Source organism: Leopardus geoffroyi, chromosome B3 (genome assembly GCF_018350155.1).
Source record: "Leopardus geoffroyi isolate Oge1 chromosome B3, O.geoffroyi_Oge1_pat1.0, whole genome shotgun sequence".
NCBI lineage: Eukaryota > Metazoa > Chordata > Mammalia > Carnivora > Felidae > Leopardus > Leopardus geoffroyi.
The window spans coordinates 87093264-87105305 of record NC_059337.1 but is presented as its reverse complement, the minus strand read 5'-3'; the positions used below and the strand labels follow the sequence as shown (position 1 = coordinate 87105305).

Here is a 12042-nt window from a genome sequence, read left to right as displayed (position 1 = left end):
ATTTATTTTAAAATTAAGACAATTATAATTTTGCATTAATTATGTTTACCTTTGTTCATTTCTGCCACTTGATAAATAGTAAACTTTGCAAGATCATAACATTTCATCATAAGAAGATATTGTCCTCTGAAAAAAATAATACCTTTTAATTCTAAGTAGTTAAAAATAATTTTTCTAAAATAAAATTTCTTATAATCAGTTACTTAATATTTTATAATTATAGTACCTTTATTCATACTTATATGCGTATAATAAAAACTATGTAAAAATTATAAACATTTTATATAATCTAAATTGACCAATTAGCATACAGATGTGATGAGAAAACAATTTAGGAAAAGTGAAGCTGAAATAAAAATACTCAAATCTTTTTCCAGTTATCTATATTTTAAATGTTATACTCTGACCCCACAGCTAAAATCATACTCAGTGGTGTAAAGCTAAAATTTTCTTCTTCTAAGATCAGAAGTAAGACAAGAATGCCCATTCTTTTATTCAACATAAAAATCAGAGCCACAGCAATCAGACAAGAAAAAGAAATAAAACACATCTAAATTAGAAAGAAAGAAGTAAAACTCTTACTATTTGCAGATGACATGATACTATATAGAAAACCCAAAAGACTCCCCCCCAAAATTATAACTAATAAATGAATCCAGTAAAGTTGTAGGATACAAAATTAATATATAAAAATCTGTTATATTCCTATACACTAATAATGAACTATCAGAAAGAAATTTTTTAATCCCATTTACAACTGCTTCAAAAAGAATGAAATTACTAAGAATAAATTTAGTCAAGGAGGTGAAAGATCTGTACTCTGAAACTAATAAGGCATTGATAAAAGAAACAAGATGACACAAATAAATGGAAAGATATTCAGTGATTAAAGATGGAAAAACTAATATTATTAAAATGTCTATACTACCGAAAGGTACAATCCATATCAAAATACCAATGACTTTTTTTCATAAAACTAGAAGAAAAGTCCTAAAATTTGTATGAAAGCACAAAAGACTCCAAACAGCCAAAGCAATCTTGAGAAAGAAGAACAAAGCTGGAAGTATCATGCTCCTTGATTTCAAATTATACTAAAAATCCATAGTCATCAAAACAGTATGGTACAGGCACAAAAACAGACAACAGACATATAGATGAATGGAAAAGAATATAAAGCTCAGAAATAAACCCACAATTGTATGGCCAATCAATGTATGAAAAAGGAGGCAAGAATATACAATAGAGAAAAAAACCATCTCTTCAATAAGTGGTACTGGGAAAACTAAACAGCTATATGCAAAAGAATGAAATTAGGGCACTTTCTCCCACCATACACAAAAATAAACTCAAAATGGATTAAAGACTTTACCTAATGTAAAGCCTGAAACTATAAACTCCTATAAGAAAACATAAGCCAAAAACTCTTTATCATTTGTCTTAGCAATATTATTTTGGGTCTGTCTCCTCAGGCAACAGTAGCAAGGAAACAACAGCAAAAATAAACAAATGGGACTACATTGAACTAAAAAGCGTTTTCACAGCAAAGGAAACCATTAACAAAATGAAAACTCAACCTACTGAATGGGAGAAGATAATTGCAAATGTTGTATCTGATAAGGGGTGTATATCCAAAACCTATAAAGAACTCCTACAACTCAACACACACACACACAAAAACCAAAAAACAAAAACAAAACAAAACAAAACAAAAAACAAATTGTCTGGTTATAAATGGGCAGAGGGCCTAAATAGACATTTTCCCAAAGAAGATATGTGGATGGCCAATGGGTCCATGAAAGGTTGTTCAACATCACTAATCATCAGGGATATTCAAATCAAAACCACAATGAGATATTACCTTACACCTGTCAGAATGGCTATTATCAAAAAGACAAGAAATAACAAGTATTGATGAGGATGTGGAGAAAAGGGAACCCTTGTGCACTATTGATGGGAATGTAAATTGATACAACCACTATGGAAAACAGTATGGAAGTTCCTCAGAAAATTAAAAATAGAAACACCATATGATACAGCAGTTCTACTTTTGAGATTTATCCAAAGAAAATGAAAACACTAATTCAAAATAATATATACACCACTATGTTCATTGTAGCATTATATAACATACTCAAGATATGGAAGCAATCTAAGTATCCATCAATAGATGAATAGGTAAAGGAGATGTGTATAAATATACAATGGATTATTACTCAGCCATTAAAAAATGAAATCCTGCCACTTGGGACAATATGGATGGACCTAAAGGATATTATGCTAAATTAAATAAGTCAGAATGGAAAAGATAATTGCCGTATGATTTCACTTATATGTGGGATCCAAAAACCAAATGAACAAACAGCAAAAGCAGAAACAGACCCATAAATACAGAGAACAAACAGGTAGTTACCAGACAGGAGGGGGTAGAGGGATAGGCAAAATAGGTGCAGACAAATGGGTGGTACAGGGTTCCAGTTATGAAATGAATAAATCATGGGGATGAAACAGCATAGAAAATATAGCCAATGGTATTATATGGTGACAGATGGTAGCTACAATTGTGGTAAGCATAGAAGAATGTATAAAGTTATTGAATCACTATGTTGCACATCTGAGGCAAAACGTATCATTGTGTGTCAACAATATTTCAATTTAAAAAAAGATGTGGTATATGTGTGCAATGGAATATTCCTCAGCTGTAAAAAAAAAGTACAAAATCTTGCCATTTGTGACATGGATAGGACTAAAGATATTGTACTAAGTGAAATAAGTCAGACAGAGAAAGACAAATACTATATGATTTCACTTACATGTAGACTCTAAAAACAAAATGAGGGGTGCCTGGGTGGCTCAGTCGACTAAGCTTCTGACTTTGGCTCAAGTCATGATTTCTCTCTGTGCTGAAAGCTCAGAGCCTGGAGCCTGCTTTGGATTCTGTGTCTCCCTCTGTCTCTGCCCCTCCCCAGCTCACGCTCTGTCTCTCTTTCTCTCAAAAATAAACATTTAACAAACAAACAATAAAAACTAAAATGAATGAGCAAACAAAACAAAAACACAGACTCATAAATACAGAGAACAAACTGGTCACCAGAGGGAAAGGGCTTGGTGGGGAGGGATGATATAGGTGAAGGAAATTAAGAAGTACAAATTTCCAGTTATAAAATCAGTAACTCACAGGGATAAAAAGTACATCATAGGGAATATAGTCAATGATATTACAATAACTTAATATGGTGATAGATGGTAATTAGACTTATGGTGATCATTTTGTTATATATATATATATATATATATATATATATATATATATATATATATATATATAAAATTAGGAATCTTTACTGTGTACCTGCACTATTGTATACCTGAAGCTAAAATAATATTGTATGCCAGCCATATATTAACAAAAGTAAGTAAATAAATAAATAAATAAAATGCCAATATAGTTAACATACAGTGTCATATTAGTCTCAGGTGTGCCATATAGTGATTCAACACTTCCATACAGTACTCAAAGCTCTTCGAGATAAGTATACTCTTTAATCCCCTTCACCTATTTCCCCCATCCTCCCACCCACCTCCCCTCTGGTTACCCTCTGTTCTCTATAGTTAAGAGTCTGTTTTTTGATTTGTCTCCTTTTTTCCCTTTGTTTTGTGTCTTGAATTCTACATATGACTGAAATCATATTCTAACTGGCTGGTTTATTTTGCTTTGCATTATACCCTCTAGATTCATCCATGTTATTGCAAATGGCAAGATTACATTCTTTTTTATGGCTTAATAATATTCTACTGTGTATCTTCTTTATCCATTCACCCATGGATGGACACTTGGGCTGCTTCCACAGTTTGGCTATTGTAAATAATCCTGCAATAAACATAGAGATGCATATATCCTTTAAAATTAGTGTTTTTGTATTCTTTAGATGAAAACCTAGTAGTGGGATTACTGGATCATGGGGTAGTTTAAACAGTTGTGTTTTGATGCAAGGATAGAGAAAAGGGTAAGATATCTGGTTATCTTATAAATAATCTTAAAATTTAACAAATACAATAGCTATATCTGACTTGCTAGTTGAAAGGTGGCCATTGCTGGAAAATTAAATGTAAAAAGAAGAGGACAGAAAGATCAAGAGGGAAGTAAAGATCCCAACAGCTAGCTCATGTGCTTAGTTATGCCAAGAAGAACTCAATTTCTATGTTCGTACCTTATTATATATAATTGGATTCCATCTGGCTGAAGGTGGATAGCACGAGATAACTCTCTTACTGCCTTTTTCAATTTATGCAACTGTTGAGTGATAAATAGAAACTTTGCTTATAATAATACTGATTTGTTTCCCTTCTGATGCTTCCCTCCCATCCTTCAATACAGAAATTTTGCAAGAACATCTCCTAATATACATGAGTTCTTTTGGGTTTTATTTGTTTGTTTGTTGCTTTTTAAGAATCATCAAACCAAATGGGATACAAAGAAGTTTTTTAAAACTTTTTAAAAAGTTTTTAAAGTTAAAAAGTTTTTTTTTTTTTAAACTTTTTACTAAGCCTGCCCTGGGTCTTCTACCTCCACCATCAGGAAAGGAAGGGCATTGCACGGGACTCGAGTCACATTGGGTCCTGAGATGTCGACAATGGAGAACAGAGACTCTAGCTAACTCGCAGTAGACAAGCACTGTGAGCAAGAAATAAACCTTTGTTATTTTAACACAGTGATTTTAAGTGTTCGGGGTGGGGGGAGGGTTTGGTGCGTGTGTGTACGTGTTTAGCCACAGCACAAACTAGACTATCATGGCTGAAACCAGTGTGACCAGAGAACTTGTAGAAGATGAGGGCAGAATGGTAATAAGGAGCCAATTCCTGTGGTTCTTAGAGGCCTTTGGCTTTTGCAGGATTCAGCTTTTATTCTGAGTACAAGGGAAGCTATTAAAGGGTTCTGGGCAAAGTGAAATAATCTGACTTATGTTTTAACAGGATCACTATGGAGGCTATGTTGAAAATCCTTCCGAAGGGAGTAAAAAACAGAAGCAAGAAGACCAAGAGGTCCCTGCAGCAATCCTGATGAGGAATGATACTGACTTGGACACGATGATTAGTGGTGGAGTGGTAGACAGGGATATCTATTTTGAAAGGCAGAAACAACAGCTAACAGTGTTTATCTCTGGAAAGTCAAATTTGGTTGGAATCAGGGAGGACTTTTGCTATTTATTGCATCTTTGACTTTGCAACACTAAAGATATATCACATTTTTTAATTTAAATAACTTGTAAAATTTAAACAAAATCTTGGGGCGCCTGGGTGGCTCAGTTTAAGCGTCCGGTTTCGGCTCAGGTCATCATCTCACAGCTCTTGAGTTTGAGCCCCACGTCGGACTCTGTGCTGACAGCTTAGAACCTGGAGCCTGTTTCAGATTCTGTGTCTCCCTCTCTCACCCCCTCCCTTCTTCACGCTCTGTCTCTCTCTCTCTCTCTCTCTCTCATTATCGCTCTTTCTCTCTCAAAATAAATAAACATTAAAAAATATTTTTTAATTTAAACAAAATCTAAAGGTAAGTATGAATGAGTAGGATCCCATTATATACACAGATCCCATTCTACGAACCCACCTGCTCTCTTTCACACACACACACACACACACACACACACACACACTCTCTCTCTCTCTCTCTCTCTCTCTCTCTCAAAACCACTGTAAAATGTTAATAGTAGTTGTCTCTAGAGAATAAAATTATGGATTATTTTAACTTACTGTTATTTGCATACATATATTACATGAAATAAATATATATTGTTTTTGTAATAAGGAAAAACATTGTTTTTTTAATGAAAGACAAAATTCACACTTCATAAGTAAAGGCTTTATACATAGGTAATTATAATTAACTATATCTACTTTATATTTCTTGCTTGGACATGCATTAGCCTCTGTAATTAACTGAAAACAAATATATTAATATACTGAAATTACACTGAACAATAGATATCCAGAAAATTAAAGCATTTTTTTTAAAAATCAAGGTTTTCAAAACTTAAATACCTTATGATAGGTTTCTGCTCTACAAATATAGCTTTGAATATATAAAGGATCAAGTCTAATAGCCTCAGAAAAATGCCAAATGGCTTCAACGTAGTTATCCAAGTATAGCAGATGTATGAGGCCAATATTTACGTAAGCCAAAATAACAGTTCTAAAAAAAAAGTGAAAAAGCAAAATCTTGTTAGACATTTTAATTAATCCAAATGTTTTCCAATTTTGAATGAACCTAGTGAAATACATACATCAATATATATCAAGATGTTCTATTAAATGTTTTACTAAAACAAAGTAAATCAGTTAACTATTCTCTTAAAAGTTATAAGCACCTTTATAAAATCCTTAGTTGAGAATCAACATTTATAGAGTCTATGCTAGGAACAGAATTCCTGAACTCCCCGCTCCATCTTTACTCTTCCTTGACTTAATCTTGACTTATCTTGAATTTCAAGCTTAGTTTTTCTCAATTTAAAAGTTTTCCCCTCAGGCTATGTTGTGTTCGCCATGAGTAACAGAGAGAAACAGTAATATTCTCAGAGCCTGGGGTTAAAAATCCTCTCCACCTACATATTAGCCCAGCTTCTTTTCTTTATAAAATAAATGTATTTTTTCTCTCTTTAAATCAAAACATTTTCAATAGAGAATTGATCTTAGAAATTACTTTATTTGATGCCTCTATTTCAAAATGAGGAAACTACATACCCTATAGCCCAGCTTTGTTAGAAGCGTAGACCCTTTGCCTAAAAGACACCAAAGTTCTTACTGCCCATTTTTTGGCTTTTTTTGCAACTGAAACTCTTTTCTTTCTGGCTCAAAAATATCTAAAAAGGAACTACTTTGGCCATTATGGAGCCATTCTCCATGACTTTCCTAAGTCAAGTTTAAAGTTTACCTTAGATAAAAGTAAACAGTCTGCTGGTTGGCATGGAATTGGCATGTTGTTTTTAGTTTAGTTTTTTTTTTTTTTTGATGCCTTTCATTTTAACAAATGCTTCTTTGAAAAGAACAGAAATTAATTAATTCTGTGTTTTAGAGCTTAGATTTCTGTACACACTAAAAGTGTGTACAACTTTTAGTCTTTGTTTCTTCCTAAACCTATACTCTAACAGTATTGGTTTTTTCTTTTGCTTTACTATCCAAAATGAAGTCAGATTCTAAATAGTTTCCTACTATTGAGTCATATGTTGTGTGCATAGCAATATACCAAGCAGAATGTTTTCTCATTATTTTAAAACTTGATAACATTTTTTCATGAAGTTAATTTCAAGAAGCTCTGATCTGTTTATCCCCACACTGCTGTTAGTAACTTTACGTTGTTATCTGTGAATTGGACTCATCTCAAAAGCATTCAATATCTAAAATTTGCAAAAGTATCTGAGGTAAACAGATGTTGGGAACCAGATCTTATCTTAGAAGTAGTATTCTAATTCTAGGATGCTTTTACAATTGTTATTTTATAAGGTTATTAATGATGAGGGGAAAGAGCTTTTTCTTTCATTTTGTTTTTTTTTTCTTAACTTTATACAAAAGTGAAATCAGTAAGAATGAAAAGGAAAACATACCTTTCTAGAGAAATAACAGTTTCAAAGTCACAGATTGCCAGCAACCAAAGCTTTAGATCTGCATAGAGTATGCCCCGATGTAGAAAACAACCAAGATTCTCATAGCCATCATTTATGAGAGCTTAAAAATAACAACATACATCTTATTTGGGTTCTGAACAAAAATATCTGAGTTGTGTTTTAGTCTTTACCCTTCCCATTGCTTATTCTTACATTTGAACACTTTATAAAACATATCTATGATGAGCGCATTTATTTGGTAAGAAACAGTATTCACATAAAAATGTATTTGTCTATAAGTAACAATGTGGCTATCAAGGTTCACAAATTCATTAAAACTGGAGAAATCCTGATGGTAATCTAGGATAGTCCATTCACTTCACAGATGAAGAGATTAAGGTGCAAAGGGGCTTAACCACAGTCATGATTAAGTCAATGGCAAAGATGGAATCTAACCTCTGATTCACTTCAGTGGATTGCAGTCAGAAGGGCACCATTGCCCTTGATGGGCTGTTAATTATCAGGAAAGCATTGCTATTGGTCATAACACAGGCTCTGGTACAACTCCAGACACGCAGATGACAGAGATCAGGCTGCTACACATCAACCAGGAAGAGCAGCTCAAAGAGACTACTCCAAGGTAAACTGAACTTGGGAGTTAAGGCAGGCAACTTGACTATGCATATTCTAAACAACAGGAGTGTGGGGCAAAAAGAATCTTCTCAGTACTCCAGGTGTGTGTCTTTCATCTATAAGCAGTCTAGAGGTCATCTCATGTATCCCCACTTACTAATTTTCCCTTCACTTTCCCAAAAACATGCTAGTGAATTACATGGGTTTTCCACAACATTTGATCCATGTCTTCTAAGCTTCTCAGGCCCATTCTGGCTAAGAAGGGAAAGTTCTGCCAAAAATGTACATAGTGCTCACAGTCTGGGACAAAAATATTCACAGTGTTAGATTTGGGGAAGTATATTGAGTTTAAGCAATGATGACACAGATTAAATAAATAATCATGGAGGCAATCTGCTCCATTCACAGTATAATTGGCTAGCAAAGACAAAGTCAGCTGCACTTTTGGTGGTTGCTCTAGGAAAATTAAAAAATTCTACCTAAGGAAAAAATATTAGAATTACTTAACCTCTCTGTGCCTCTGTTTTCTTATCAGGGACGAAAATAATTCCTACCTCATAGCATTATTCTGAATATTAATTGAAACACTCTATATAAAGAATTTAGATTAGTGTTTGGCAATTAGTGAAATGCACAATAAATGTTAGATATTATTATTAGCTTGGAAAAATATCTTAAGGGTCCTTTTTGATTGTGGAAGATAAAACTCCTTAAGCTAGCCTGTAGAAAAGAATTAAAGCCAAAATCAAGTTGGTCTGCACTGAATAATTAAATAACAAAGACTTTGGGGGCGCCTGGGTGGCGCAGTCGGTTATGCGTCCGACTTCAGCCAGGTCACGATCTCGCGGTCCGTGAGTTCGAGCCCCGCGTCGGGCTCTGGGCTGATGGCTCAGAGCCTGGAGCCTGTTTCCAATTCTGTGTCTCCCTCTCTCTCTGCCCTTCCCCCGTTCATGCTGTGTCTCTCTCTGTCCCAAAAATAAATAAACGTTGAAAAAAAAATTAAAAAAAAAAAAATAACAAAGACTTTGTATTATTGTGATAGCCTAGAAAAGAGAGAGTGAGGAGCCCACAACTTGGAGAAGAGGGAAGTATGAAAAAGAGGCTTTTAGAGATTACCAAGAAAGGAGTTTGGCCAGATGGCAGACAGACAGAGCTGACAGAGAGAAATAAACTTCAAGAAAAATGGGTGGGCTTGACCTTCAAATTTAAATCGCTTTGGGGCACCTGGGTGGCTCTGTCAGTTGAGCATCCAACTTTGGCTCGGGTCATGATCTCATGGCTCGTGAGTTCAAGCCCCGCATGGGGCTCTGTGCTGACAGCTCAGAGCCTGAAGCCTGCTTCAGATTCTGTGCCTCTGTCTCTACCCCTCCCCCACTCATGCTCTGTCTCTCTCTGTCTCAAAACTAAACAAACATTAAAAAATTTTTTTTTCTAAATTTAAATCATTTCTGCTAACTTTATCCTTTGAATCCTAAGATATTCATTTTCTTAATGTTTATTTATTTTTGAGAGAGAGAGAGAGAGAGAGATCGATCATGAGCAGGGAAGGGCAGAGAGAGAGGGAGACAACAGAATCTGAAGCAGGCTCCAGGCTCTGAACTATCCACAGAGCCCAAGGTGGGGCTCAAACTCATGAACTGTGAGATCATGACCTGAGCTAAACTCCAATGCTTAACCCACTGAGCGAGCCAAATGCCCCCAACCCCAAGACATTCATTAACAGTAATCACAAGAATTGTGTGGATATACAAAAATGGAGAATCAACCAGAGAGCAAAATTAGATGCAAAGATTCTTGTAATCTTTAAACAAAATGTAACTTAGTCTTCCCTTCCAAAAATCCTTAGAAATAGAAGGGAGGGTACCAGATTCCTCTCAGCACATAGGATAGACTCTAGGTTATTTTATTTGAATATTCATGGCACAGGTGGCCTCAGAAGGCTATCATCTTATATTGCCTTCCTTCAGGAGCTATGTAATTCTCTTTGTAAGAGTATAGTTGTCTCTTAGTCTCTAGATACTGATACTGCCTCATCTAGAATGATGGGATTGTAGTACTTTGCACCCAGGGGAACACTGTTGGTCTCTGGCTGGAATTATCCAATCACAATGGGCTAGTTTATTCAGCTGGGACTGTTTACTGAGCACTTACTCTATGCACAAAATGGTGCAGGGCATATTTATATACCAAGAATACACTGATACAGGGTAAAGTGGAAATGACTACTGTTAGCTTTTGGCATCCTATTATTACTAAAGATTCTCAAAGCACATTTTTAGTTTAAGGGTTTAAAAACTCAGAATTTGACTAATCAATGGGCTAGGCCTATGGAGTAGGACACAGCCCACTAGGAAAATTCACTGTTGTTTTAGCAAGCTGACTAGAAAATAGACCTGGATTTCCAGAAATAACCTGAGAACTCAATATATAGAAAGAGATTTCTTTGATATGATATTCTCCCTTTGCCAAAGTTATACACATACATGTAAGTACAAACACACTCACATTCACTAAAAGGGCATACTAGGAACACTTAAACCATTGTAGCTTGTAAAAATATGTGAATATATATACTATACAAAAATATCTTAATATGTAACTACATAAAAATATACATATTATATTAATCATCCCATATTAGTATTCCACTCCATGAACTTCAAATCAAATTCCTATGTATGTGCAGTTGAAGGCAAAGTACCTGAAACGCTGTAGTCCTGGAGCGCTCTAAAAGGGCTACTCTTTCTAAACAAGCAGGCTCTATAATACAGTGCTAACCAGTTATTAGGATCTAAGTGAATTGCCACAGAAAGATCTTGAGTTGCTTGCTTATAAAATTGCCGTTTAAAATATGCTCTTCCTCTGTATGTCCTAGAAAAAGAAAAAAATTCAATATGTATTGCAAAATACACATTTTCTCTTTTTTCCTTTACAACTAATTTTATATTTGAATAACAATTTCTGATTATTTCCACTTGCTCCCCAAAAAAAGTTAGCAATGATGTTAATAGCAAAAAGGATATGAACTTTTTATAAATAAATATACTTTATTTTATATATAATTATATGCTTATTAATAATATGCTAATTATATGCCTACTAATCTTATTACATTTCTTGTACTTATCAGAGAAATGTATCAATAAAATAAATATGAGTTTATTTATTTTTATTACTTATTGAGTACCCAAAATGTTAGGCTTTAATTTATGTAAGATTGTTCTCTAGAAAAAACAAATAATCCATTTTGAAGGAAATGGGCCTCAGTGAGTGGAGTTGTTAGAAGACTTTTCTTTGGCACTGAAAATGCACCCAAATAAATAGGAGGCTGCTTCACATGGATGAAAACTATTGCATCAATTGTGTGATTGGATTATCTCCATTAACTTCTGACTCCAGTTTCAAAATTATCATTAACCTACATCAGTTCCTGAAAATTCCATTTTCAATCATTTAGTAATATAAAGCAAATCAGATTTTAGAAATAAAATAAGGCAATTAAGGAAAAACAGGAGGAATAAGCTAATATAGGTTATCTGCTGCAAAGAAGTTAACATAAATCTAGTTGGGGGGAGGGAGAGGGGATAAGGAGATGTATAAGAAAGTTATATTATGAAATCAATGATAACTTGGAGAAAAGAGTGAAGCCAGTGCATTGACAGACTGGTAACAAAGATCCCTCAAAAGCACTAAGCATCCTGAGACTCATGATATTTTATCTTTCACCTAAATGTTTATTGCCCCATCTTTAAGACATGTCTTATTTATTTTCTAATAAATATAAGAATTTTATATTTATTGTTAAGTATTTCTGATT

The 12042-nt window shown here is 34.2% G+C and overlaps 1 protein-coding gene across 3 annotated transcripts in view; it reads right to left on the bottom strand.

The window, feature by feature from the left end:
- The window catches only part of TTC6 (tetratricopeptide repeat domain 6), a 208137-nt gene that overhangs the window by 46261 nt on the left and 149834 nt on the right, over window positions 1-12042 (bottom strand). For all 3 annotated transcript variants that reach the window (XM_045450746.1, XM_045450747.1, XM_045450748.1), the window contains 5 exons: window positions 10927-11096; window positions 7593-7713; window positions 6034-6184; window positions 4209-4291; window positions 50-126 (listed from right to left, as the gene is read on the bottom strand). In XM_045450746.1, coding sequence (XP_045306702.1) covers window positions 50-126; window positions 4209-4291; window positions 6034-6184; window positions 7593-7713; window positions 10927-11096 — 602 coding nt within the window. The remainder of the gene's footprint in view (window positions 1-49; window positions 127-4208; window positions 4292-6033; window positions 6185-7592; window positions 7714-10926; window positions 11097-12042) is intronic.